The 26,251-nt window shown below is 43.9% G+C and overlaps 1 protein-coding gene across 4 annotated transcripts in view; it reads right to left on the bottom strand.

Moving 5' to 3' along the window:
- The window catches only part of efemp1 (EGF containing fibulin extracellular matrix protein 1), a 33,180-nt gene that overhangs the window by 6,381 nt on the left and 548 nt on the right, over positions 1-26,251 (bottom strand). For 2 of the 4 annotated variants that reach the window (XM_080782298.1, XM_080782297.1), the window contains exons 2-9: positions 25,152-25,255; positions 24,732-24,777; positions 24,249-24,533; positions 5,764-5,886; positions 4,578-4,697; positions 2,054-2,176; positions 1,722-1,847; positions 314-440 (exon numbers count right to left, since the gene is read on the bottom strand). In XM_080782298.1, the coding sequence (XP_080638424.1) occupies positions 314-440; positions 1,722-1,847; positions 2,054-2,176; positions 4,578-4,697; positions 5,764-5,886; positions 24,249-24,533; positions 24,732-24,777; positions 25,152-25,232 (1,031 nt within the window). In that variant the 5' untranslated portion in view covers positions 25,233-25,255. Of the gene's footprint in view, positions 1-313; positions 441-1,721; positions 1,848-2,053; positions 2,177-4,577; positions 4,698-5,763; positions 5,887-24,248; positions 24,534-24,731; positions 24,778-25,151; positions 25,256-25,410; positions 25,526-25,786; positions 25,829-26,251 lie in introns of those variants that run through there. The other 2 variants (XM_080782300.1, XM_080782299.1) reach the window with 2 other exon arrangements.

Below are 26,251 nucleotides of genomic sequence, written 5' to 3'. Positions count from 1 at the left end.
ATCATGTGTTTTTATTCTGGGTCTAGAGCCAGCGATGCGAGCGAGCGAAAAATGAAATCTCATTAGAATACACATTTTTCCAATGAGACTGTCCGGACTTACCGCAAACTTTTATTGGTTGAGATCTACATGGTGCTATTTATTGCCAGGTTATTTGATTGGTTCAGGCTATGTTGCAACGCAATGGCCCGGCGCTCCATATCAAGACAGTTTTTCTGCATGATATCGCCGTCGGAACGCTCTCCCCTTGCCTGTGTGGATGAGGTGTCACGCACAGAGAATAGAAAAGAAGATAGAAAGGAAGCAAACGTACTTCTCTGAGGTTCGGATGTAGGGCTCCTGGCAGGGGTCTTTGGGGTAACAACGATACCCTCCAAAGTAGTTCCAACACATCTCGTCTTCACGGCACTCGTGGCTTCCTGATTCACACTCGTTTATGTCTGGTGATGGAGAGACAGCCAATCACATGGCAGAGAGAGTGGGAGAGAGAGACAGAACGAGAGAGAGAGTATGAATTAGTTATAGAAATACATACTGTGAAGTGTAAACACATGCATGCGCACAAACATGCACACATGCACGCACGTGCGTAATTATGCGTAATTATCATTACCATCACATTTTTTGAATAAATATTTGAAGTTTTTCAGAAAACTTAGGTCAGGATATATATAGAAGGCGTTTTTAGAATCATCCTCAGGTCTAAATAGGTTAAGGAACTCCCCCAGGGAAGCACGCAGGGTCGTATAAGTGCCCCGTGAGTCGACAACACCAGGGAAGACCCCCCCCCGTCCGATGCTCCCACGGCAGACGGGCAGAGAGACCTAAACTGCACCCCTCGCCCTGCTGCAGTACCCCCAGGCCATGAAAACAACCCCATCAAACGCGCTCCAGACCACAGAGGCTATTTCTGGCACAAGCGACCCGGATTCATCCCCCCTCCCTCCCTCCCTCCCTCCATCCCTCCATCCCACTACCCCCGAACACACAACACAACGTGCTGGATTCATGGGCCCCGTACAGGCTTGTGAAAGCTGCACCTGACCAATGACAGGACAGGAACACAGAACAGCCCACCCTTTGAAAAGGAACACCGCACGGAGCTTCAAATGAATCCTACTTCAAGAACATCATCCTCGTATAGCACATAAATCCACAGAGGAGGCAGTTTATAGCTCAACAGTGTGTGTGTGTGTGTGTGTGTGTGTGTGTGTGTGTGTGTGTGTGTGTGTGTGTGTGTGTGTGTGTGTGCGTGCGTGTGTGTATGCGTGTGCGTGTATGTGTGTGTGTGTGTGTGTGTGTGTGTGTGTGTGTTTTAGCCCTAACCTTTGCGCTCATTCCACATGACACTATTACTGGAGAGTTGATGTTACTGGAGAGGCTATTAGCCACATAATTTGGGGCGCCTAAGATCAGTGGAATAATCGAGTTATTATAATTGAGTCAAATGAGGAGAATTCCCCTCCCTCCTCCACCCCATGACCTTTTTCTTTCTTTCTTTCCGAAAAACAATGACCTTTTTTTAAATACATTTGGAAACTTGAAATGGGACATAATTAGTATACTTTCTACTTTTGGTACATTTAAGTAAATTACATTTTAATATACGTTTGTGCATTTTGAATTCGGGACTTTTATACTAGAGTAGAGTAGTTCTACATTGCAGTATTGATACTTTTACTTAAGTAAAACATGTGAGTACTTTTTCCCCACCACTGTACCTTGACACAGCAGCAGCCTGGCTCCTTGCAGCTGGTACCCATCTGGACACTCACAGGAGTAGCTGCCTGGACTGTTGACGCACTGGTACTGACACATGTAGCTAGAGAAGCCGCACTCATCAATGTCTGAAAGCACACACACACACACACACACACACACACACACACACACACACACACACACACACACACACACACACACACACACACACACACACATAACGTGGTGTCCGGTTGCCAGCTCAAAACCCTGGTCACACTGACAGAGGTGTGTGTGTGTGTGTGTGTGTGTGTGTGTGTGTGTGTGTGTGTGTGTGTGCGTGCGTGCCCACCTTGGCATGACGTAGTGTCCGGTGCCAGCTCAAAGCCCTGGTCACACTGGCAGAGGAAGGATCCCATCAGGTTGTAGCACTGGTGTTCACAGGGACTCTGGCCGTCGTCACACTCGTTCACATCTGCAACAACATCTGGATAATTTACTTCACATTAAAATGAGCTATAGGTACAGCTGTGGAAAGAAGATGTTGGCTTGACGGCCCGAGGAGACCTGAGGCTTTCTTCACCCTCCCAATGACTGATTGTGGGGGTTAGCAGAGATGGAGTACTTGTAGAGAGGCTGGGAATTGGGAATTGGCCTTACTAAATTGGGACTTGAAGGGGAGAATTTTTTTCCTTGAAGGAAACATTGTGTTATTTTTATTTTTTTCTACGAAACTGTGACTTGATGACATTCATACTTGCCCCTGGGCTTCTGTTTAAAACCAAAATATTTTGAAAAGAAAGTGCTGAAATAAAGTAAAAAAATATCTCAAAATGTTACTTAAAGGGAATGCACTCATTTTCAACATTTTACTATGTCATTAATATACCTTAGTGTGGAGATAATAAACATTATAAAGTACATCTCAGTGACATCATCAAGATGTACTTCATAAATAATGTTAATGATTTTTTCCCCAGACCTCTAGTATAGGCAACACAGCATAGGGGGGACCTTTTTTATTATTTCCACACAACTCTAAGGTATATTATAGTAAAATGTTGAAAATGAGTGGAATTCCCCTTTAATTACAGTAAGTACAGTACTTGAGTACATGCACTTAGTTACTTTAAAACACTGAGAACCACTCACAGATACAATCCCACTGAAGATCTATTAGAATTTTTGAGTGCCTCTGCATAGCTGGGGGGGGGGGGGTTGAGCTGTCGTGAGATTTGATACGCTTAAACATGTTTCATGAATACACAACTCATTGTCATTTTGCTGTCAATGCAAAAAAACGAAACATTCCAGCGAGTCATTGTTTGACGTCAGTGGGAGATTTGTTTCCGAGGTTCGGGTTGCGTGTTCCGAGCGGCAGCCAGCCAGCGCACACTTTTGTTTGTTTTGCTTCTCTCTCCATCTGCACTGGAGTAAAATGTTGGCGATAAGAGCAAGACAATTTGCTTTTGATGTGTGTGTGTGTGTGTGTGTGTGTGTGTGTGTGTGTGTGTGTGTGTGTGTGTGACTTTGTGTGTGTGTGTGTGTGTGTGTGTGTGTGCGTGCGTGCGTGCGTGCGTGCGTGCGTGTATTAATATACTTGGGAGGACCAGATGTCCCCACATGTATAGAAGTTCTTGAGAAAGAGACTGTGTCTTCATTTTGTTGATTCTCCACTAGAGAGACTTGTTGTTCTATAGTTTTATAGGTTTACATTTAGGAAAAGATTCAGGGTAGCGTTTGGGTTAGGATTAGGCATCTAGAGCACTGTTTACCAAACAGTGGGTCGGGATCCATTTGTGGGTCACGGACAAAATATGTTGGGTCTCGAGTAAAAATGTCTTTAGCAACATTTGTCCCCTCATAAGTAGAGCAATAATACAGTGTTGTGTGTGTGTGTGTGCATGTGTGTGTGTGATTACACGCACACACGCATCTTTGTAACCAGGATACGCACCTTTGTAACCAGGATATTCATGGCTTTTCCTTCCTTTCTCATGCCTCTGTGCAGGTGCACAGAGGCATGCAAAATGTGTGTGTGTGTGTGTGTGTGTGTGTGTGTGTGTGTGTGTGTGTGTGTGTGTGTGTGTGTGTGTGTGTGTGTGTGTGCGTGCGTGTGTGCGTGCGTGCATGTGAAGTAAACTAAAGGAAGCAGATGTACTCCACGTGCAAACATGAAGTCCTTTACAAAATGTACACCTCAGCAGCAAAAAAGGCTACGTTTAAATTACACAGCATGGGAGGAAATTTGTATTATTCTTTTCGCTTAATTTTTTCCATGTTACGCACGCACGCACACATATGAAAGTGAAAACCAGCTTTATTAGCCGATAACTAAAGAACTGAAGGCCCCCCAGACAGGTGCATGATGGGAAGCTGATTTTTTTTTTTTATTTAAATGTTATTTTCCTGTTTTTTTTTGTTGTTGATTATTTCAGGGGATTATTACTCAGGGGTAAAGGGTTGCCGGATGGTAACCAGTAACCACAAGGTTGCCAGTTCAAACCCGGACTCCCCCAGAGTTAGCGTCAAAGTGTCCTTGAGCAAGACTCTGAACCCCAAATTGTGCTGGTCGGTGCCTCGCATGGTTTCCACCGCCATCGGTGTATGATGAATGTGTGTGTGAATGGGTGAATTGATGCACAATCTATACGTAACGCGCCTTTGCTAAAGGCGCTATATAAATGCACCATTTACCATTTACACAGAGCAAATTAACATATATGAGCCTGTATGCATATCATCATGGGTCCATCGTCTGACACAGACACCTCTAGGCTCTGGTGTGACCTGCAGGTGACGTTCGCGTGACGTCAATACAGTAGCGTATACCACCAGAGATCAAATCACCAATGCAACACTGAGTGGAACCTTACCGATACAGCTGTGGTTGTTGCTGGCCAGCTGGTGCCCCGCGTTGCACTCACAGTAGTAAGAGCCCACCGTGTTCACACAGCGATGCATGCAGTAGTGAGACAGGTTGCACTCGTCTCTGTCTGTGGGAAAACACACACACACACACACACACACACACACACACACACACACATATGGGCATCCATCAAGCATCACAGAGACTATAGGACTGATCACTTATGACTTTTAGGTTTAACCTACTGTATACACTTTGTTAATTTCTGACTCAACCTCGCGTCCTAGCACTCACCTCTTCAGTCTCCACCTCACCCACCTAGCACTCACCTCTTCAGTCTCCACCTCACCCCCTAGCACTCACCTCTTCAGTCTCCACCTCACCCACCTAGCACTCACCTCTTCAGTCTCCACCTCACCCACCTAGCACTCACCTCTTCAGTCTCCACCTCACCCACCTAGCACCCCACCTAGCACTCACCTCTTCAGTCTCCACCTCACCCACCTAGCACTCACCTCTTCAGTCTCCACCTCACCCACCTAGCACTCACCTCTTCAGTCTCCACCTCACCCACCTAGCACTCACCTCTTCAGTCTCCACCTCACCCACCTAGCACTCACCTCTTCAGTCTCCACCTCACCCACCTAGCACTCACCTCTTCAGTCTCCACCTCACCCACCTAGAACTCACCTCTTCAGTCTCCACCTCACCCACCTAGCACTCACCTCTTCAGTCTCCACCTCACCCACCTAGCACTCACCTCTTCAGTCTCCACCTCACCCCCTAGCACTCACCTCTTCAGTCTCCACCTTGCGTCCTAGCACTCACCTCTTCAGTCTCCACCTGACCCCCCTAGCACTCACCTCTCCGCTAGCCCCTCCTATATACAGGTTTAATGTTTGTCTTTAGTTCAATGTAAAGATAATTTAATGTTTGTGTTGGCACCATTTGTTTTACATCACCATTACACCACCCTGATCAACATGAGTTTATAGACTTTATTATATTAGCGCCCCTCACTTCACATGGGTGTGATTTTTTTCCAACATATTTTCAGATGGGGGTCTGGCGGCCAATTTCAGATACGTTTTGGGGGTCCTTGACATGAAATCGTTTGAGAACCACTGACATAGAAACAGGTTTTTCAGTGAAGACATTAATAGTAGAGTCTGGAGTGAGCCTGGACTCACCCACACACTGATCCCCGTTCCTCTGGAAGCCGGTGGGACACTGGCAGGTGAACGACCCTCTGGTGTTGTAGCACGTCTGCTCTGGACCGCACGTGTGTCTGCCTGTCGCACACTCGTCTATGTCTGCAACGCACGCACGCACGCATGCACGCACGCACACACACACACACACACACACAGCAGCTGATTAAAGCGAGGGGTTCTCCAGCAGTGGGTGTGGTGGAGAACTGGTATAGATATTATCTCTCTAAGTGTGTGTGTGTGTGTGTGTGTGTGTGTGTGTGTGTGTGTGTGTGTGTGTGTGTGTGTGTGTGTGTGTGTGTGTGTGTGTGTGTGTGTAAAATGAGGGTGTTCATTTGGTAAGAAATAAACACAAACACGCTGTTGGTGTGGAAACATCTTAGAAACATCAAACTGCAGCTGAGTCACTGCAGATCACATCCATCATGTTCCACCACACACACAGTGGTGAGTCCTGGGACTCTCGGGGTCACTTGAGGGGGTTCCAAATGGACCCCCTTACAGATCTGTGTTGTTTTCGTCGACTGAAACTAAGACGCAAAATCTTCGTCGATTACCTTTTTTCCCTGACGAAAACTAAATGGAAACTAAATGAAAAATAAGCTATGATGACTAAAACTATAAAGACTAAATATATTGACAATTTCGTCAACAAATAAAAACTAGACTAAAATGTTAGGAAGGGACTAGTGGACAAGAGATCCAGTATAAGTAATTTTACACTTGGTTGCATGCTGAAAATAGCCGATCTACAAGCTCACAACGCGTCGCAGAGCTTGTAGATTGGCTATTTTCAGCAAGCGTAAAATCTGCCATTACGACAGCATGCAAGGCCCACAAATAATGCATTTTTGTCGACAAAAATCAACTGTAGATTTAGCCGACTAAAATCACATGACATTTAGTCGACTAGCATTAAGGCATTCCAGGTGACTAAAATGTCACTAAAACGAAATGAAAACTATTCAGAAGACTGTGACTAAAACTAAAATTTGCTGCCAAAAACAACACTGCAGGTATAGGTATAGGGATCAAAACCCATGGTTGATTTGGTGTTTCAATAAACAATAGGTGAAAATAAATCATTAGCTAATGAAGTGACACCAAACAATGAACCGACACGGACTGACTGACTGACTGACTGACTGACTGACTGATGTCGAACAACAATAATATACACAGGAGAGCTGATTACGCATGAGAAACACCTGCGGGGAAGACATGCACATAGAACCGCAACAACTAGAACATGAACATAACAACATAGAAATACATACCCATTGTGACAGAATATTGGGGTTCAATCTGTGAATGACTATATATGACCAATCACTGGTCTCACAGATCTGTGAATGACATGACTACCGACCAATCACAGGTCTCTACAGCAACGACATCATCAATGACTCACTTTAAATCACAGAACATCTGTGAACATCTCCACTATCTCTCTCTCTCTCTCTCTCTCTCTCACCCGCATGCACGCACACACGCACGCACGCACACCAGCAGTTCTCCTGGGTGGTCTCAGACAACCCATCATAATACAGACAGCCAGTGGGCATCCATATAACAATGTGTCAGACAGCTCAATACCACACACACACACACACACACACACACACACACACACACCCACTCACTCGCACACACATGCACACACATACACACAGTGAAGGTACTTTATTAAGGCACCTGAAGTCATTACGAAACACATCTCGAACGGCTAACTTTTAAACCTTTTCAACAACATGATAACCTTCAGCTTCTTATGAATCTGTGTGTGTGGGTGCGCGTGCGTGCATGCGTGTGTGGAAAAGTCAGAGCACAGTACAGTACAGTAACTCCCTTCTCTGAAACCTTAAAGCTCTCTAAATAAAAGCATATGTTCTACAGTAAATGAAACCAAATATTTTAATTCACAGGAATATCTGGTAGCAGCTGAGTGCACTGCACGGTGCCGAGTCACTCTCCTTCTGAAAGCCTGAGCATAAACATGCAGGCGTTGTGGGGTGGGGGTTGGGGGGGGCTTCTTCAGGTCCAGGGGTAACCTCGACTCACCAGGCTTTCCATCTCGGAAAGAAAGCCTGGTCCGTTTCATTTCGGATATATGATCCGCTCGGGAGCGGATGATATCGCTACGTCATGTTGTAGTATTGTTTTCTAGTCATCAGGCAGGAACAATCAATCGGAACTTCCTTTTCCCTCAAACCGGAAGAATAACAATAAAAGCTCTCGTAGCCTGCAGCTTTTATTGAGAAAAATCGGTTTGAGGGAAAAGGAAGTTCCGTTTGATTGTTCCTGCCTGTCGACTACAAAACAATACTTAACGTAACGATATCATCTGCTCCCTCATATACAATGATTTCCAGGCCAAGCATCCTTTAGCTACAGAGAGAAAGATATTAACACTTACAGCGCTAGAATTTTATTGACAAATTATGATATAATTCACGCCAGCATTTTTCACAGTTTAGCTCTTATTTTGAAAAGCCACATTTCCAGACTTCCGGTACTGATCATAAAATAGGAAGTTGAACAGTGACCTGGTCAGGTCCTCGGTAGCAAACGGAGCTAAGCCGGTGCAGTGGAGGGCTTCGCAGCGTCGGCTCCCTGCCGTGGAATAAACCTTGTTTAGACCAAAAATGCCATCTGGGACAAGGAGTAGGAGATAGAGATACAGGCGATTGAAAGAAACAGATAGAAGGGGTGTTTATGGTGATGACGATCTAAGATGGTGTGGCCCAGTGTTATGACAACAACAGCTAGCAACCCGATGCTAGTAAGTAGCATTATGACTTGATCGATCGAATGCAATATAAAAGCGCAATTGTCGTATAGGGCTACGTCAATGGCGTGACCACGTGGTCATGCCTGACACAGAACTCCATAAGCTGGCCTGTTCTGACCTCACAACACTCCATACGTATGTGGTCATGCCTGACACAGAACTCCATATATAGGAATAAAGGGACACAGAGAGACACATACATAAATGTATTCTGACGTCAGAGATAAAAGAGACATAATATCTGGGTGGGGCATGCATTTCCAACTTGCATGGTTCCAAGTAGGCCAGTGCCCAACGGGTACCACTCTAGTAATATTAATTTGGAGGTCCTTGACATGGAAAGGTTTGAGAACCACTGATCCATTTACAGTAAACTACCGGCGATTGAGTGATAATTTGTCAAGGGAGGGGATGAGAAACTGCTTATGATTATAATCTCTCTCGCTCTCTCTGAAGTTACGCTAGGTTTTTTTCCACAAACAATTACAACTATAACACTTACATGACTCCTTGGAGTTGTTCTCAATCTTTTTCGCACCAAGGACCTCCAAATGCATATGTATTTCTCGGACAGCCATCTGAAAATAGTTGTGTGGCCAGTGACCCCTGAACAAAATGTTGTCTTCCAAAAATATTCCAAATTGTTTGCGTTGTGAGCTTATTGGTTATTCTTCTCAAGTAGCAAACATTTATATACTGTTTAAACTGTTGATTAATGTTATATGAACACATTTAGCTGGGGACCCCCTGGAACCCCTTCAAGGACCCCCTAGGGGTCCCCAAACCCTACGTTGGGACCCAGTGTGCAAGCAGCTTTCCCGTCCATGTTGAATGGCTGGGGGAATGACACATCGCTTCACTGGAAGATATGGGAGGAGAGAATGTTCAGAAAGGGTGGAGGCTTTTTTGAAACAAAAAGCTCTTTTCATCATTTCAACCGAGATTTAGTGTTTGTGTGTGTGCATAGTGCGTGTGTGTGTGTGTGTGTGTGTGTGTGTGATGTCAGAGTTAAACTCCCGGCTTTTCAGGGAGATTAATTCTAAATGACTTGTGGGAGTTAGGGGAGCAATAGGGTTGGCGGGAGCTCAAAGCATGTGTGTGTGTGTGTGTGTGTGTGTGTGTGTGTGTGTGTGTGTGTGTGTGTGTGTGCGTGCGTGCGTGCGTGCGTGCGTGTGTGCGAGGACATGAATGTGTATTGGACAGTGTGACTGCTAATATTACATTACCCCAAACATAAATAAACAGAAGCCTTACGAGGGTTTGTTACTGTTAAGGATTCAAATTAAAAAGAAGCAAAAACAGCTGCTCTATCAACAGCATGCAATGCAGCCAGTATGGACATTTCCACATACTGACGTTGTTGTCAGCTATTGTCCGACGCGGCGTTGGTCGCGTTGTTCGACTATTACTAGCCGTAACCCTAAATCTAACCCTAACCAGCCCTTACCCTATAACCGTAACACCAGTCTTAACCGGCCACATAAGTCCCCTAACATCATATCAGTCTTAACCGGCCACGTAAGTCCCCTAACCCCATATCAGTCTTAACCGGCCACATAACTCAGTTTCACTATGTTTTCGGCTCGGTAGCATTAAGTTCACTTCCGCATTTGAAGCGGGTGCATTTTCACTATTCTTGTGCGACACTCTTGCATGAAGGATTTATGGCTTTAACTCATGTTTGCTTTTAAACCAAAATCGATACAAACCAGAGGATGTGTTCTTGTTCTTGTCTGTTTCTGTGATGGTATGGTATGGTATGGTATGGTATGGTATGGTATGGTATGGTATGGTATGGTATGGTATGGTATATGGTATGGTATGTCATGTCTATAGACGTCATTTCAAATCCAACGCTTCATCGCCCCTGTCCGTCCGCCAGTTCGTTAATCTATGGCTTCCGGGTCAGACAACAACCGAAAAAAAGGAAAAAACAAAACAAATTCATCAGCTATCAAATCTAAAGGATTTCACAAAAATAAACATTTCTCTCATTTTTTGATGAAATATACATATATAAAAGGTTTGTTCAATATGTGAGTTCACCTCATTTTTGGGGTCCTTGACATGACATATTGAGAACCACTGATTTAGAATCATGAGGTTTTTCTGAAAATTCTCATGATTTAGAAGACATTTTTAGAATCCGATCTCAGGTCTAAATGGGTTAAACGTATACACGCATGCGCGGGCAGAGCTGTGCACACACTCACAGGTTGTTGGCGTGTGCCGATGGAGCAGTATGTCTGTCCAAATCAGGGCCTAAAAGTACTTTGGAAATATTTTAGAACAATGCGTTATTTGCTCCAGATTTAGACTGACATGACAGGGCTTGTTGTTGTGATCATCAGCGTTGGAAGAAGAATTACTCACATTTGTTACTTACTGTAAGTAAAAGTATAAGTATAGAAATACTCTCTTACAAGTAAAAGTATTTTTTTTAAAGACGTACTCAATGATGCAGAAAAAAAGTCCACAAATGCATTGCATCGCGACATGCTGTGATCTTGAGGATCGCCTATTTGGGTTAATGTACTTTTTGGAGAATAATAATCTAAATCTAAACTAAAGTTTTCAGAATAAGTGGAGTGGAGTGAATAGTACAACATTTGCCTATGAGATGTTAATACAGCAATAGTACAAAAGTACAAATAATCTAAATGTAATAAAATACTCCAGTATATATATTTTTAAAGCACAATACTTAAAGTACTTAGTTCCCCTAGCTTGCCACTAGTGTGTATACATGATAGGGCTTGTTGTAATGTTTTCACTGAACCAGCGCAGTGGAAAGCAGGAATAGTTCCAGACAAACAGTTGGAGTCATCTTGTTCTTGGACACAATCTCTTGTTTCCCCTCTGATTATTAGAAGGGGGGTGCAGCATGTTTGATGTTAATAAACCCATAAAAATATTTCACAATATCAAACTTATCAGCCTGTCATCCACCAGGCCCAGATCCTGCATGCATCATGAGAGGGTTTAACTTTATTTAGACCTCAAAGACCTTTGATATCAACCCGCTGTGATTCCTGGGCTAACCCCAGTGGTGGAAAGTAACTAAGTATGTACTTAAATACTTAAGTACAGTTTTCAGTTTTCATCTTTCAATTGTTATCCCACGATTTTGTAACCCCCCCCCCCCCCCCCGTTTTAATTTGCCAGTGTCAATTATCTAATCCTGGGCTCTACACTCCCTCTGCCAACCCGGGGAGAGCAACGGACTGACCTCATACTTCCTTCTATGCATGAGGAGTCCAAGCTGCTTCTTTTCACCTGACAAGGGGGGAGTTTCCCCGGTTGGAATTAGCGTGTGGAAGGAACACGTTATTCCAACCAGTTCCTTTATTCCCCTCCATCAAGCGCCCCAGTTGACCAGGGGGAGGCAGTTTAAAGACCAGGATTATACTGCATGTTTTTGTGAGGGTACCTACCCTAGGCTAGGGGACACGGGGAGAACATGCAAGCTCCACACAGAAAGGCCCTTTCGCCAAACCCGCCTCAGGTATGGGCACTGATGACACGGAGGAGAGAACACGCCCCCAGCGGGAATCGAACGCTGGACCTTTAGCCGTGACGGGACAGCGATACCGACTAAGTACAGTTTTGAGGTACTTTTTCTTTTTGAGCTTTCAGATCCTCTACTTTTGAATTAGAATCCTGAAAAATAACAGGTTTGGACGATCCACTGTGAGTGGATGATCATACATCAAAACAAACGATGGAATATCTGAGGCGATTCACAAAATTATGATGATTAAGATGTTCTCCTGATCATTTTGAATTATTCTCGTCTCATTACTCACCCGCTCTTGGTGAGTTGGTTGGTCAGAAACACAGAGAAAGTGATTCGTTCAAGCTGACGTTAAACGGTTTGATTTGTGCATTTGTTCCAGCCACGTTTACAAAGAAAGGTTAACCAGAGTCTTGACGTTAACCAGAAATCAGAGTCTACGCACGCAAACAGTTGCACACGCGCACACGCCAGTGGTGGAAAGGAACCAAGTACATTTTCTCTAGCGCTGTACATAAGTACCATTTTGAGGAATTTTGACTTTACTTTTTCAAAATCTTCCACCATTGGCACACACATGTGCACCCGCACACAGAGTTTGTTTGTTTACACAGACAGAGGGGCAGATAATAAAAGATCAGACCCGTCTGAACTGAGTGGTGCTGTTACTGCTGTAGTGTACTTGTGCTATACTGTACTGTACTGTACTGTACTGTACTGTACTGTACTGTACTGTACTGTACTGTACTGTACTGTACTGTACAAGCCCTCCTCACTGGCCAAACAAACATGAGAATGGAACGAATAGTTTCTACACAGCTCCACATGTGTAGAAACGTCACATGCCACAGCTGAGCGGAGCTAAGTGATTTATACTGCTGCTGCCTCCCATTTACACTTTCGGCAAAAAAGACTGAGCTGCAAGCTCACGGCGAGTTGCAGACGCGACACGTTGTGAGCTTGCGGATCGGCTGTTTCTTTTCTAGGTTCCAATGTAGGAGGTTTCACATTCTGCTCCCCAACCAGTGGCCATAGATAACCCCGTGGTGGCCCTTCCTAAGAGGAAAGGCTCCAACACATGTAAGCACATCAGAGGAGGAAGGAAGCAGCTGGCCTGTGGACGCACACTCACGGAGAGAGAGAGAGAGAGAGAGAGAGGGAGAGAGAGAGAGAGAGAGAGAGAGGGAGAGAGAGAGAGAGAGAGAGAGAGAGAGAGAGAGAGGGAGAGAGAGTATAACAACAACATTAAGTGCTTACGCACAGGGCAGGGCAGGAGGCACAACGGGCAGAAAGCTGCTTCCGCTCCGCTGCACTCCGCTCCACCGAGAGGTCAGAGGTCAGACCGGGCTGGACTGCACCAGCCGTGAAAGAAATACAGACTGGTGGAAAATAATGTACTCACATTCTTTATACTTGAGCAAAAGTATCAACTGGTACAGCAATGTAGAAATATACTCTGTTACAAGTAGGCCTAGAAGTCCGGAATTCAAAATTTACCTGAGTAAAAGTACAAAAGTATTGGCATCAAACTGTATTTAATCTACCAAAAGTAAAAATAAGTATGCCTATTGCATACGCCTGTAAGGTCGTTGAGGCTAGGGCAGGTGCTATGGCAAGTGCTATCGTCTAAGATGGAGTCTGAAGAGGTGGTGATGGTACTCCCAAACCTCTGAGAGTCCACAAATGCAACCAAATGGACCCTTAATGGGTCCAGTTTGGTTCCATTTGTAATCTCTCAGAGTTACACGGCCGTACGAGGGCCATTTGGAACCCACTAAAGGACACTTTAAGACCCACTGGTGCTGCAGAGTGTTTCCAGTGAGCCATAGCAGCACCCCATTAGTATCATCAGGAACACCTGTGAAGGAAGTATAGGGAAGGGAAGTTCTTTCCAAAATGGCGTGTGTGCATAGAGCCCATTACGACCGACCGACCGACCGGCCAGCAGGCAGGCAGGCAGGCAGGCAGACAGGTGTTCCCATGCAGGGTTCACAAGGCTAAAAGGTGAGACCCAGCAGAACAGCAGGTGTGTAATTATCATGACCCCTCCTCCTCCGTTCCCTCCGGGAAACATCAAACTAGAGATCTGCATTTGATGCAGTTTCCTGTGATGTCCAGTGTCTCTTATCACAATGCCTCTTAGGGCCGATTCATACTCCTATTTTAGAGCCGAATAAAAGTCGGTTCGGCGCTGTAGAGCCTACAATTTGACGGCTCTTCGGTGCTACTGAAAATTTCTGACGAGCCGAAATCATTTCGGTACAGCGCAGAAACAGCGGTAAAATAGGAGTATGAATCGGCCCTTAGAGTTGTTGTTGTTTATTTGTATGATTAGTTGCGACCGAAGGTCGCAGTTAACTATGGAATCGTGCATTTACCGTCAGTGTGTGTGTTGGTTGGTACAGTAGGTCGGGGTGAGAGAGCACACGCACACACACACACACACACACACACACACACACACACACACACACACTTTGAGAACCACTGCTTTACAAGAATGTTTTTACCAACTGCGAAGCAGGCTGGGCTACTTTCTATCAGGTTGTTAGTGGAAACTTATCATTTCATTGCCTGCCGTAGTCACCTAGTGGCAACTTATCATATCATTGGCTGCCCCGTCTCTAGGCAACCGGACACTTTTCGCCTGTAGCTAGCCGACCTCTCAGCCAATGGGATAGCATTGCATTGCAGCCAGCAAGTTGCAACAACAACCCACTAGTAATTTCACCCACAATTCTGCAGATATAATAACGCAGCTGGTATAATTATGACTATGTCATCAATTCTTGGTTTTATTGTTTGGTATTTTGCATCCTCCGTGTGGCTCTTGCCATTGAAACCGTTCTGAACAAAAAAAAAAAAATCTCCCGCCTTATCTTGTGGATGTTTTGAAGAAGCAAACACAGATGGATGTTTTGAAGAAGCAAACACCGATGGCAATCTGCAGGAATTTCCTGAAAAGCTGTAAACATTTGCTGAGCGTATGCCGTGTCATATTTACAAATCGTGTTTGTGTCGGCTGGAAACCTCATATGCACAAAAAACTGCATTGCGCATCTTTTCTTTGGTTAGATTAGAGTGTGTTAGATTATTGTTAAACATCTGCATTACTGAATTTACAAGAATTCTACACAATTAGAGAATGTAGAATAATTGTTATTTTGATCAATGTTTGCCTGTTATCTCTCCTAAAGGTACCAACATCAACACAGCATGTTGTTGTGGACAAGATCTTATACAACACAATATTCTTTAGTTTTGGGTCTGAGAGGCTAAATGTCATCAAACATTGTTCCGTGGCTCAAATGATGAAAAAACCTTGAAAAGCGTTGAAAACCGCTGCTGTAGAAGTAGGGCGTTAATTTATAAAATAATCGAATTAATTTATAAAATAAAATAAAAGTTTTACTATGGAGATAAGAGGTTTCTTCCCCGCATGTGTGTACAACAGCCAGCATGCTGGTAGCAGAGCAACATGTCCTCCTAACCACGTAAGTAACTGCAAGTACATTTACTTTACTACTACAATTTGAGTTTTTATACTTTACTCGAGTATTTCCAAATTTCAATAATTTTACCTCTACTCCACTACATCTCAGAGGCAAACGTTATACTTTTACTCGGCTACAATTATTTGCAAACTTTAGTTACTAGTTACTTTGTAGATTTAGATTATTGTCCCTGACAAATACAGTATATAGTAATTTGGGGGTCCTTGACCTGAAACAGTTTGAGAACCATTTGTTAAAAGAACCAAAACATTAGGCCTATAGGCAGCAAGCCAAAATAAGCAACTACACTTGAGAAACAAGCCCCCGCACCCCCCAAAGAAAAACGCAACCCGGAACTACCAATATGTACAAGTGACTTTAGAGTAAAGGAAAACAAAGCAATGGCGGACCAGTCCTCGCCATGTATGCCGACATACATTCCTGCTGCAAAGCACATGGATCCGACGCCTATCTATCTGTCAGGGAGGTGAGTAATTCCTCCCGTCACAAAAGATGGGAGCTAAACGGAAAGAAAACAACCAACTCTGGCATTCCAGAGTTATGCCTCCCGAGCGCATTGCATCTGCACGGAAAAATGTAATGGCTTTGTACTGAAGGAGTCGGCGTGGAAAAGTACACAGCGGGCTCTCTCTGTCACACACACACACACACACACACACACACACACGGACACACGCAAGCACACAGGCACGCACGCACGCCCGCACACCCGCACACGCACGCAAGCACACACACACACACACACACACACACACACAGGCAGGGCAGCGCTCTGTTCCGCTCGGTGAGGCAAGCCCAGGTGTGCCTAGAGATTTTGTGACCACATGTTATTGTTGTTGCAACATGTACAGTGCAACTATACAAATTTGTTTCATTATTATGTTGTTTTTTTTTATTCATTTTAATACTATATCAATAGTGTGCACTAATTTCCCTAATAGTGTGCACTAATTTCTCAATACAGTGGCAAATTTTTGTTCAATTATTTTTGCCAAAGCTGTGATCCCGGGCTCTACTCTCCCTCTGAGCTCAGAACCGAGCTCATGCTTCCTTCAATGCATGAGGAGTGAGCAGGCCGCCTGACAGGAGGGTTTCCCCTGGTACATTCCCATATTTTGGGCAGCAGTAGCAGGACTGAGCATTATTTGTGAAATGTAGCGATGTGTGTCCACTCGTTGCACTGAGATAGATCAAAGGCGGAGACGCGTTAACACTTTAAGGGCTTTAAATTGTTTAATCCAGCGTAGTAGTTCCAGTGACCCCCCCAGAAGCGAAGATTTTAAGTTAAAAATGTTCGCTCCGAAAGGATATATATTCAAAGCTTTTCGCCACATTTTCACGTTTAAAAAAAATGGCAGATTTACAAGCTCGTAGTGCGGCACTCTGTGCCTATGCGCTTGTAGATCTGCTATTTTTCAATAGCTAAAGTATAACATCAGGCTTAAAACACCAGAAGGGGTTCCCACCCAGAATGGGTGAAAGGGGATGGCAGCCGATTCCGACTCTCCGATTGGGTTTTATTAATTATTGTAAGGGGTCAACTGTATGAGGGTTTTAAAGCATGTTAAACCCAGGACTTAACTCTTGTTATGTTATGACCATAACAAGCACCCCCCCCCCCCCCCCATAAAGCACAGGGATGATTCATTTACTTGGCCAACGGCGGACGTCCTTAAGTCCCCGAGCATGAGTGCAGCACACGGAGCTTTTTTACAAAGGTGAGCGTGTACTACTCCAAACGAGCGTCGTAAAGTATCCGCTTTCATTTTTTCCATCTCCCATCGGCCTCTAAATGATTGATTAGTTTATTTGATGAACGAATTAACTTCATGTGTGTGTGTGTGTGTGTGTGTGTGTGTGTGTGTGTGTGTGTGTGTGTGTGTGTGTGTGTGTGTGTGTGTGTGTGTGTGTGTGTGTGTGTGTGTGTGTGTGTGTGTGTGTGTGCGTGCGTGCATGCGTGCGTGTGTGTGTGGGAGAAACTAATGACATCAGCCTGAAAACACACAGAGCCCAGGCAGGGCTGCGTGTACTGTACAACAAGCACCTTGTACAGTAAAGCATGCCTCATTTTATGAAAGCATACAGTAAACCAGGCGTGTGTGTGTGTGTGTGTGTGTGTGTGTGTGTGTGTGTGTTTTGTGTGGGTAGAAGAGGTCATGGAAAGGCAAATCATCATTAAGCTGTCACACACACTGCAAACGTTCCAAGTGTATATGCGTACGTGCGTGCGTGTATGTGTGTGTGTGTGTGTGTGTGTGTGTGTGTGTGTGTGTGTGTGTGTGTGTGTTCGTGCGTGCGTGTGTGTGTGTGTGTGTGTGTGTGTGTGTGTGTGTGTGTGTGTGTGTGTGTGTGTGTGTGTGTGTGTGTGTGTGTGTGTGTGTGTGTGTGTGCGCGCGCGCGTGTGTATGTGTGCACAGTATGTGTGTCAGTGGTGGAAAGAAGTACTCAAATGTTTTACTTAAGTAAAAGTATCAATACTGCAATATAGAAATACTCCCTGTCAAGTAAAAGTCCAGGAGTAAAATGTACAAAAGTATTGGCATCAAAATGTACTTACACTTACAGTAACAAAAGTGAATTTCAACTTTTCAAATGTGTAAAAAATCTTTTGAAAATAGCAGATCTTTAAGCTCACAATGTGTCGTGATGCAACGCATTGTGAGCTTGTAGATCGGGCACTTATTTTCAAATGGTCAAAATGTATATAGTGCTGAAGTGGTTAACACGTTGATTGAGATCCTTAGATTGGCCAGAATGGCAGGGAAGATCAAGCGTAGGTATGTCTACACTAACACCTCCGATCACCTCCCAAGTCATCTTTGAGCAGGCCACCATTGGACAAGTACAGGGGCCCTGTACTGCTTACTGCCCTATCAGAGAGCACCAAATTAAATCTCACCTGTTGTGGCCTGTTATATAGAAAGGAGAAATACCATCTAATCAAAACTGGATTCACCTTAATCTCAGATAATTTACGAAGAAGAATGTCTGGATGGATTGCATTAAAAGCTGAGCTAAAATCAACGAAGAGAAGTCTTGCATATGTTTCAGCTCCCTCTTTTAACTGAAGAAGACAACTAAATCTATATTTTAAACCTCGTTTTTTGCTTAGTTTTTTAATATACCATTTGGTTCCATTCGTACTGTACACCCTCAGAGGTCCTACAAATCTCACTCATTTGGCTGAGGGAAAGGTCAGAACAGTCAGCTGACTGACTCCCAGCTACCGGTCAGTCACAAACCGTGACGTCCTCTTGCTCGTATTATGGTTGAATTCATCCCACATCGGTGCTTTAATCCTCCTCTCTCTCTAGTCTAGTCTATACTGACTCTGCACCCCCCTCCCCCCATTCCCAACATCCTCCTCAGAGTGGTGAGTTAGCAGCTATAGTGAACCTGAGGTAAGCACTATTTGATACACTGAGGTTTCCCCCTCAGAATGGGGGATCCCTGAGTGAGCCAGATTCGCTGTGCAAAACCAGCCACCAGGTAAGTAACCATGTACACTTAATACTAAGTACTGTACAATTTTGAAGTATTTGTACTTCCAGTATTTCCAATTTCCAAACGTTTGCTTCTGCTCCACTACATTTTTTTGTACTCTTTCTCCTCAACATTTATTTGAAAAGTTTAGTTACTAGTATTACTTTGTAGATTTTGATTATCATTACAAAACTTACATTTGTATACACTTGAAACGGAACATTCTGCACAATGAGTACTTGTGGTACTTTAAGTACATTTTGATGCCAATACTTTTGTAATTTTACAAAGTACATTTTGAATTCCGTATTGATACTTTTACTGAAGTAAAACATTTTTGTACTTTTTCCACCACTGCCAGGCCAGCCACAGACCAGAGAAAGAGAGATAGGAGGGAGAGAGAGAGATAAAGAGAGAGAGAGAGAGAGAGAGAGAGAGAGAGAGAGAAATAGAATTCCCGTTTCTAGAACAATTGGCTCATTGTATCAAGCGAGGGGTAATGAGGGAGAAAGTAGGGAGTGCTGTAAACAAAGATAATATCACTGTGCCGGCAGAAATAGACACCCACCTTTTAAATGCCAACGCAAAGACACACTAAACATTCTTAAACAACTGTTATAATAGACACCCACCTTTTAAATGCCAACGCAAAGACACACTAAACATTCTTAAACAACTGTTATAATAGAGCACCGAAGTCCTGACGTCACTGTCGGTAGAGGGCGTCAGTCCCCAGGTTCATGTATTTTTTATTTGCATTATAATCCCCATCGGGCGATTTTAGATCTCTTCATATAAGAACTGCGTTTGAAAAATAAACCGATCACCCCGGCCTTTTCACTCATATGGATATGAAGCATCGACTGAAGGTGGAAATGTACAAATATACCCAAAGAGTAACAAAATAAGCGTTAGAAACGAGTCAAATAACCCAGAGACTACATTTCCGGGTAGGCGGGTGGCTGCATCTGCCTGTCGCACAACATAAACTGAATGTTAATTACGTTTCTTTTTATTTTATTGATATTTAATGTTTCGTGGTTAGTACGAGTTGAGTCACCACCAGCTGAGCTTATGTCAACGAGGAATCTCAGGAACGCAATGTGTTGACGGCTGGGCGTGACATATATTAGCGACATTGCCTTCATATGTAGTTTCAAGGCTTTTGCAGCCACATTAATTCCATTTTCTCCAGAAACTGGCTGTATCAAATATTAATGAACATCATTAACGACACACAGCCACTCCCCTGACAGAAAGGCTGGGGTGGTCGGTTTATTTTTCAAACATAGTTCTTATATGAAGCGATCTAAAATCCCCCTATGGGGATTATAATGCAACTAAAAAAATACATGAACCTGTGTACTGGCGCCCTCTACTGAAAGTGACGTCAGACTTTGGTGCTCTATAGACACCCACCTTTTAAATGCCAACGCAAAGACACACTAAACATTTTTAAACAAATCCAGCGCAGCGATAGTTCATTGAGACACGGAAGGCATGCAGAAGGTTTATAATCTAATCTCCCCTTCGTTCTCTATCGGTGATTAATTCTGTTCTTTTTTTCCCTTTTTTTTATCCCACGATTTTTTAACCTATTTTTCACCCCTGTGTCAATCATCTAATGTGATCCTGGGCTCTACACACCCTCCACCAACCTAGTCCCCATATATGGGGGACAAGGGGAGAGCAACGGACTTGAACTCATGCTTCCTTCATGCCTGAGTGTCCAAGTTGCTCCTTTACACCTGACAGGGGGGAGTTTCCCTGGTTGGACGTAGTGCGTGGAAGGAACACGTTATTCCAACCAGTTCCTTTCCCCTCCATCAGGCGCCCCGGCTGGCCAGGGGGAGGCAGTTTAGTGACCAGGATTACTGCATGTTTTTTGTGAGGGTACCTACCCTAGTGGACACAGGGAGAACATGCAAACTCCACACAGAAAGGCCCTTTCGCCAACCCCGCCTTCGGGGTTGGCCTAATTCTGTTCTTTTAAATCAGCTGTCTCTCTCCATGTCAACTCCCCTCACTCTCATTGGCTGCCAGCTAACTCACTCACGCCCACATTCAATCAGGTGTCCTTTTAAGCAGTCACTACCCTGTCCTCAGTCTTCATGCTAGCTGACTCTGTGTCTCTGTTGTTCAGATGAAAGCGTTAAAAGTTCCTCCACCTCCCCGGCCTCCTCCCAATAGTTCTAGCAATAGTTCTGTAATGGGTGATTCTGTGATTGGATGGATTGTATTATGATCATCTGATATATATGTTCAGTATCTGTGGTATATGGAATGCATTGAAAGTTATGTTGTTGATGTAATGTCTTCATGTTATGCTCTGCTCTGGGGTTTGTTGATAGATAATCTGAGATATCAAATGTGATATGATATCATATGATATGATATCACATGAGCAGAGCCACACCGCCATACTAAATGCAATAGCTTTGCAATAAATGGTTAATGGTCATTCTGAGCTGAAGTGTTTCAATGAACTGTTATAATAGCCACCCACCTTTTAAATGCCAACGCATAGACACCCTAAATTCTTAAACAACTGTTAATTCCAAACTAACAGTCTACCTCTGTTTTTTTTTTTTTTTACCTGCACTTTGAAATCACACGATGCCAGCCGAGAAATATGGATTAGACCTGTTCACATGCAGTAATGGAAGAAGTACTCCGATTTCTTCCTATATTCAAAATTTACTTTAGTAAAAGTAAAAGTACTTAATACAAAATAGAAGATATACTCATTATGAATGGTCCATTTCACTATAAAAACAATAATCTAAATCTTTTCAAAACCAGCTCACATTGGATATAAACTTATAACAGAGTTGTTAGAAGTAAAAGTCCGGAATTCAAGTACCAAAATTAAAAGTACTCATTATGCAGAATGTCCCATTTCAAGTTTTCAAATGTATAAAGATCTATTGGAAATAGCAGATCTATACAAGCTTACAATGCATCGCATTACGACACATTGTGAGCTTGTAGATTGGATATTTTTCAATCCCAACATATACATAGGGCTGAAGTGGTTTATATATCATGCTTTGTAAAAAAAAATAGCCAAAATCTACAAAGTAACTATAGTAACTAAAGGTTTCAAATAAATGTTGTGAAGTACAATATTTGCCTCTGAGATGCAGTGAAGTAGAAGTAAAATAATCGAAAACTGGAAATACCTCAAAATTGTACTTAAGTACAGCCCTTGAGTAAACATAATTAGTTACTTTCCAGTTTCCACCACTGCTTACACTGATACGCTGCCATGTTTTACACTCTAATAAAAGCTAATTGGAGGAAAGAGAAGCACCATGGGTCTCCATTCAGAACACAAAACCAAACACATAAAGCACCTTACCCATGGTTTAGCCCCGGGCGTCCCATCAAACCTGTTACTTTCACTGCAGCCCTGTGGCCACAAATCTCAGCGTGCAACAAACCGCGCGCTAGCTGCAGTCAGAGTTCCATGCTAATTGGCATGACTGTCGGGCACGTATGCGTATGAGTAAAGGTAATTATGTCTTGCATTACATCGCTGTACATTTATTGACCCGACTCTGTAAATATACCGATGTCGTTGGCAGAAACCTCCTATCTCCATATCCATGTAACTTTTTGTGGGTTTTTTTTGGTGTGTGTGTGTTGTTCTTTTGGTGTGCGTGTTGTTTTTTTAGTGTGTGTGTGTGTGTGTGTGTGTGTGCTTTTTTTCACGACCTCTTCAGACTCTTGTGCAAAACGTTGTTGCTGTTGGGGCAGAAGTCTCACATCTCCAGATTTCATCTTTTTATGTCCCCCCCCACCCCGTAAATCATCAAATCAATGCCCTTCACTTCATCACAAAAGAGCACCAGACAAGAGCAGCTCACAAAGCATCGCAATCTGTTAAAAACTGTTTTGGACGTACAACCGCAACAAAAACCTACACGGGATACATACAGGCACAGAGCTACTCCAAGACACATCTGGCACGAAGCAACAAAAGATTTGTGCGTGCACGTGTGTTTGTGTGTGTGTGTGTGTGTGTGTGTGCGTGCACACTTATGATAGCAAGAGAGAGAGAGAGAGAGAATCTTTGAACCACTCCCCCTGTTGAAAAGATCAAAGGCGCTCTCTCGACCACAAGAACACACCCACACAGCCTCACTGCTACCACAAACATGAGAGTGTCAGGCCCTGCAGGGAACAGCAAGTAAGATGGCTATATGTTATGGCTCTTTCAAACCACAAGAACGTAGTGAGCCATGCTGTGCCATGCCATGAAAGCATATTTCAACGGTTTCTGGGTTTGTTTTCCATTATGCTATACAGCTCGGTTTCAGATAAGGTTCTCAGAACCTAATTTGGTAGCCTACTGACCCTGAGAATACGAACGTAAACATAGAACTTCACATGGTTCTAGAGAGTTTCAGGTTATTGTCACAAGATATTACACGACCCTCTCTCCTTTGTTCTGTTTGTGTTTGACTCTGAGGAGGACGCAAGTGGACAGTCACCTCTGCAAAACAATTAACACGTGCAGACCAGTCGAGTGCTCCAGTATATTTTATTTGGGTAGTCTAGTCTCTCCTGAAGTGCCCAGGTATTATTCTCTCTGATTTAAGTTGTCCCTGTTGAGCACCAACAAGCCCTTGTACCTTCAACTGGCCATAGGGCGTTGGACTTCTGTTTGTAGCTAGAGCGACCTGCCTGTGGCAGTGCTACAGTACTAAACTAGCGATGCCAGAGTCAACGTGGTACAAAATGTGGACAGAAAAGCAGCTGAGTGGTGTTCAACACACCTGGCAGCTCTGTGTGGTTTAACTAGTGTTGACGGCTGCTTAGGCAGAGCTCATGGCTATGCCACAGTTTTGGGTGTGAGATTAAGTGCACGCGTTGGCGCATCATGAAAAAAGGCTCTTTAATGCTAGTGTTTGATGGTTTTGTGGAGGCCAGGATGAAGCGAGGGGGAAGGTAGAGTCAAATGGATCTCTTCCACTACAAAGCCATCACCTCACCTTGTCGGACATCTTCTACACAAGCACAATTGGACCGTGTTCCTTACGGTTCCAAGTGCACACTCTTATGAGTTAGAAATTAAAAAGTTTGAGAACCATTGTACACCTGTGGAAGTATAAGTTATTCTGTGTGCATATATGGCCAAAGCGGATGTTGTTCCTACCTCTGCAGAAGTTTTGCTCGTCTGCTGTGAATCCTGGGGTGCAGCGTACGGGCCTGGGTACGCCAGGTCCAGGCCGCGGCGTGCGGCTGGGCTGGGCGGGGGCGATGGGTGGCACGGGAGCGATGGGTGGCACGGGGGCGATGGGTGGCACGGGGTCTGGCGCAGACACCTGCTGGTCCACGAAGATCTGGGCGTTCTGGGGGAGGCACAGGTAGCCGCCGAAGTGGTTGATGCACTTCATGCCCCCTTTACACGCATCGTCCACTATGGCACACTCGTCAATGTCTGGCATGACAAGAGAACGCCCGTCATCAGGAGACAAGGAGAAAGGGAAGGGACGAAAGAAAGAAAGAAATAAAGAAAGAAAGAAAGAGAAGAGGGGGATCTTGTGACTCAAAAAACACGGACAAAATAAGTATCCTAGATATCTAATATCAAAGTCATTATGCATGAAGGACAACACAGTTGTCCCATTGTTCTTACCTCTACACTGCTGTCGTACTGGGTCATACTCGTATCCATCAGTACACTGAAAAACAAACGTTGAAATAATGAAACTACCAAACCGCCTGTGAAACAATAACATTAGAGATCCGGAATAATTCCTCCAATTGAGAACTTACACAAGAATATAGACACTTCTAGTGTTATCTCACGTATTGTGTTTTGTGTCAAAAGTCTCTTTAAATTATAGTACCTTACAGTAAGGAAGATTATTTTTTATCTCACATACAGTAAGGGGCTTACTGTAAAGGAGATAACATGAGTGACTAGAGATGAAATGATTTCTTAACTGTATAGTAGATGAAATGAGTTCACTTAGAGATGAAACGATTCCCTTACTACTGTATAGGAGAAAAATAGTTATCTTTGCTGTATAGGAGATGCAATGAATGATCTTACTGTATATGAGATGGGTTCCTCAGCCTCCTGGGATAGGACATGGGTGAAGACAGCACACAGACACACGCAGATCCCCAGCATTTCGCTAAAACTTCGGAGCTGAACTGTGCAGAGAGAGAGGCAGACACACAGAGCGAGAGAGAGAGAGAGAGAGAGAGAGAGAGAGAGGAGAGAGAGTGTTAAAAGCCAGAGTGGATAGAGAGAGCACGCAAGATCATTTTTCCTTGACAGCCCTACACGTTTTAATACCAGTTATTACATCACTGATGGAATTGCTGAACGAGTCCGAACGTCTCCCCCCGTGGCTGGCGTTGATGTTGACGTTGGCACCGTTCCAGCGCAAATCTGCGACTTCAGTGAGTGAAGTGTTTTTCTGCCCTGTTTTTCTCCAAAAGGATTAATGCGTAATGCGCGTAAAGATCCCACTGCGTAAACACGCTCTGTCGTGCACGCGCGTGCGTGTGTGTGTGTGTGTGTGTGTGTGTGAGTGTGTCAGTCAGTGAGGGGGGAGACGAATGTTGGTCATCATCATCATCACCCAGCCCAGTCATGCAAAAGAACAGAATAGTGTTAACGATTATTAAAATAATAAACATGCAACAGGTGATAATCCTGCATACGAGTCCATTCTTTACCTGAATGATGATTTTCCTCTTTTTTGTGTATATTTGTAGTACGTCTTTATATATGTTCCCGTCGGACCCTGATATGTAAACAAGTCATAGTGCTTCTTCTGTTTGTTTTGTTATCCTCGTAGCTGTATTGATGTATTGTTGTATTGACCTGCATTTGCTTTCGTTTAATTCTACAAACTGTGATTAAAATGTTCAAATCAAACAAGACCATTGCATCATACAACAACCACTCACTCAATCTTGATGCAGTCTTATAACAACAGTAAACTGAACCAATAAATTGCCTCTGCACTGTACCTACAGTTGGACCACTCTCTTTTCCATCTATTCTGCTACACCAAAAAGCAGATCTATACAAGCTCACAATGCCTCCCAGTCGACTTTTATGCATGGCTGTTTGTTGCTCATGCATGCTAGGGGGGTTGTTGTCACCTATGCTAGGGGTAAGAGCATGCATGCATGCAT

Source organism: Protomyctophum bolini, assembly GCF_963924005.1.
Source record: "Protomyctophum bolini genome assembly, chromosome: 14".
In the NCBI taxonomy this organism is placed as follows: Eukaryota; Metazoa; Chordata; class Actinopteri; order Myctophiformes; family Myctophidae; genus Protomyctophum; species Protomyctophum bolini.
Note: the sequence above shows the minus strand (reverse complement) of the source record. Positions and strands in the feature narration are given on the sequence as shown.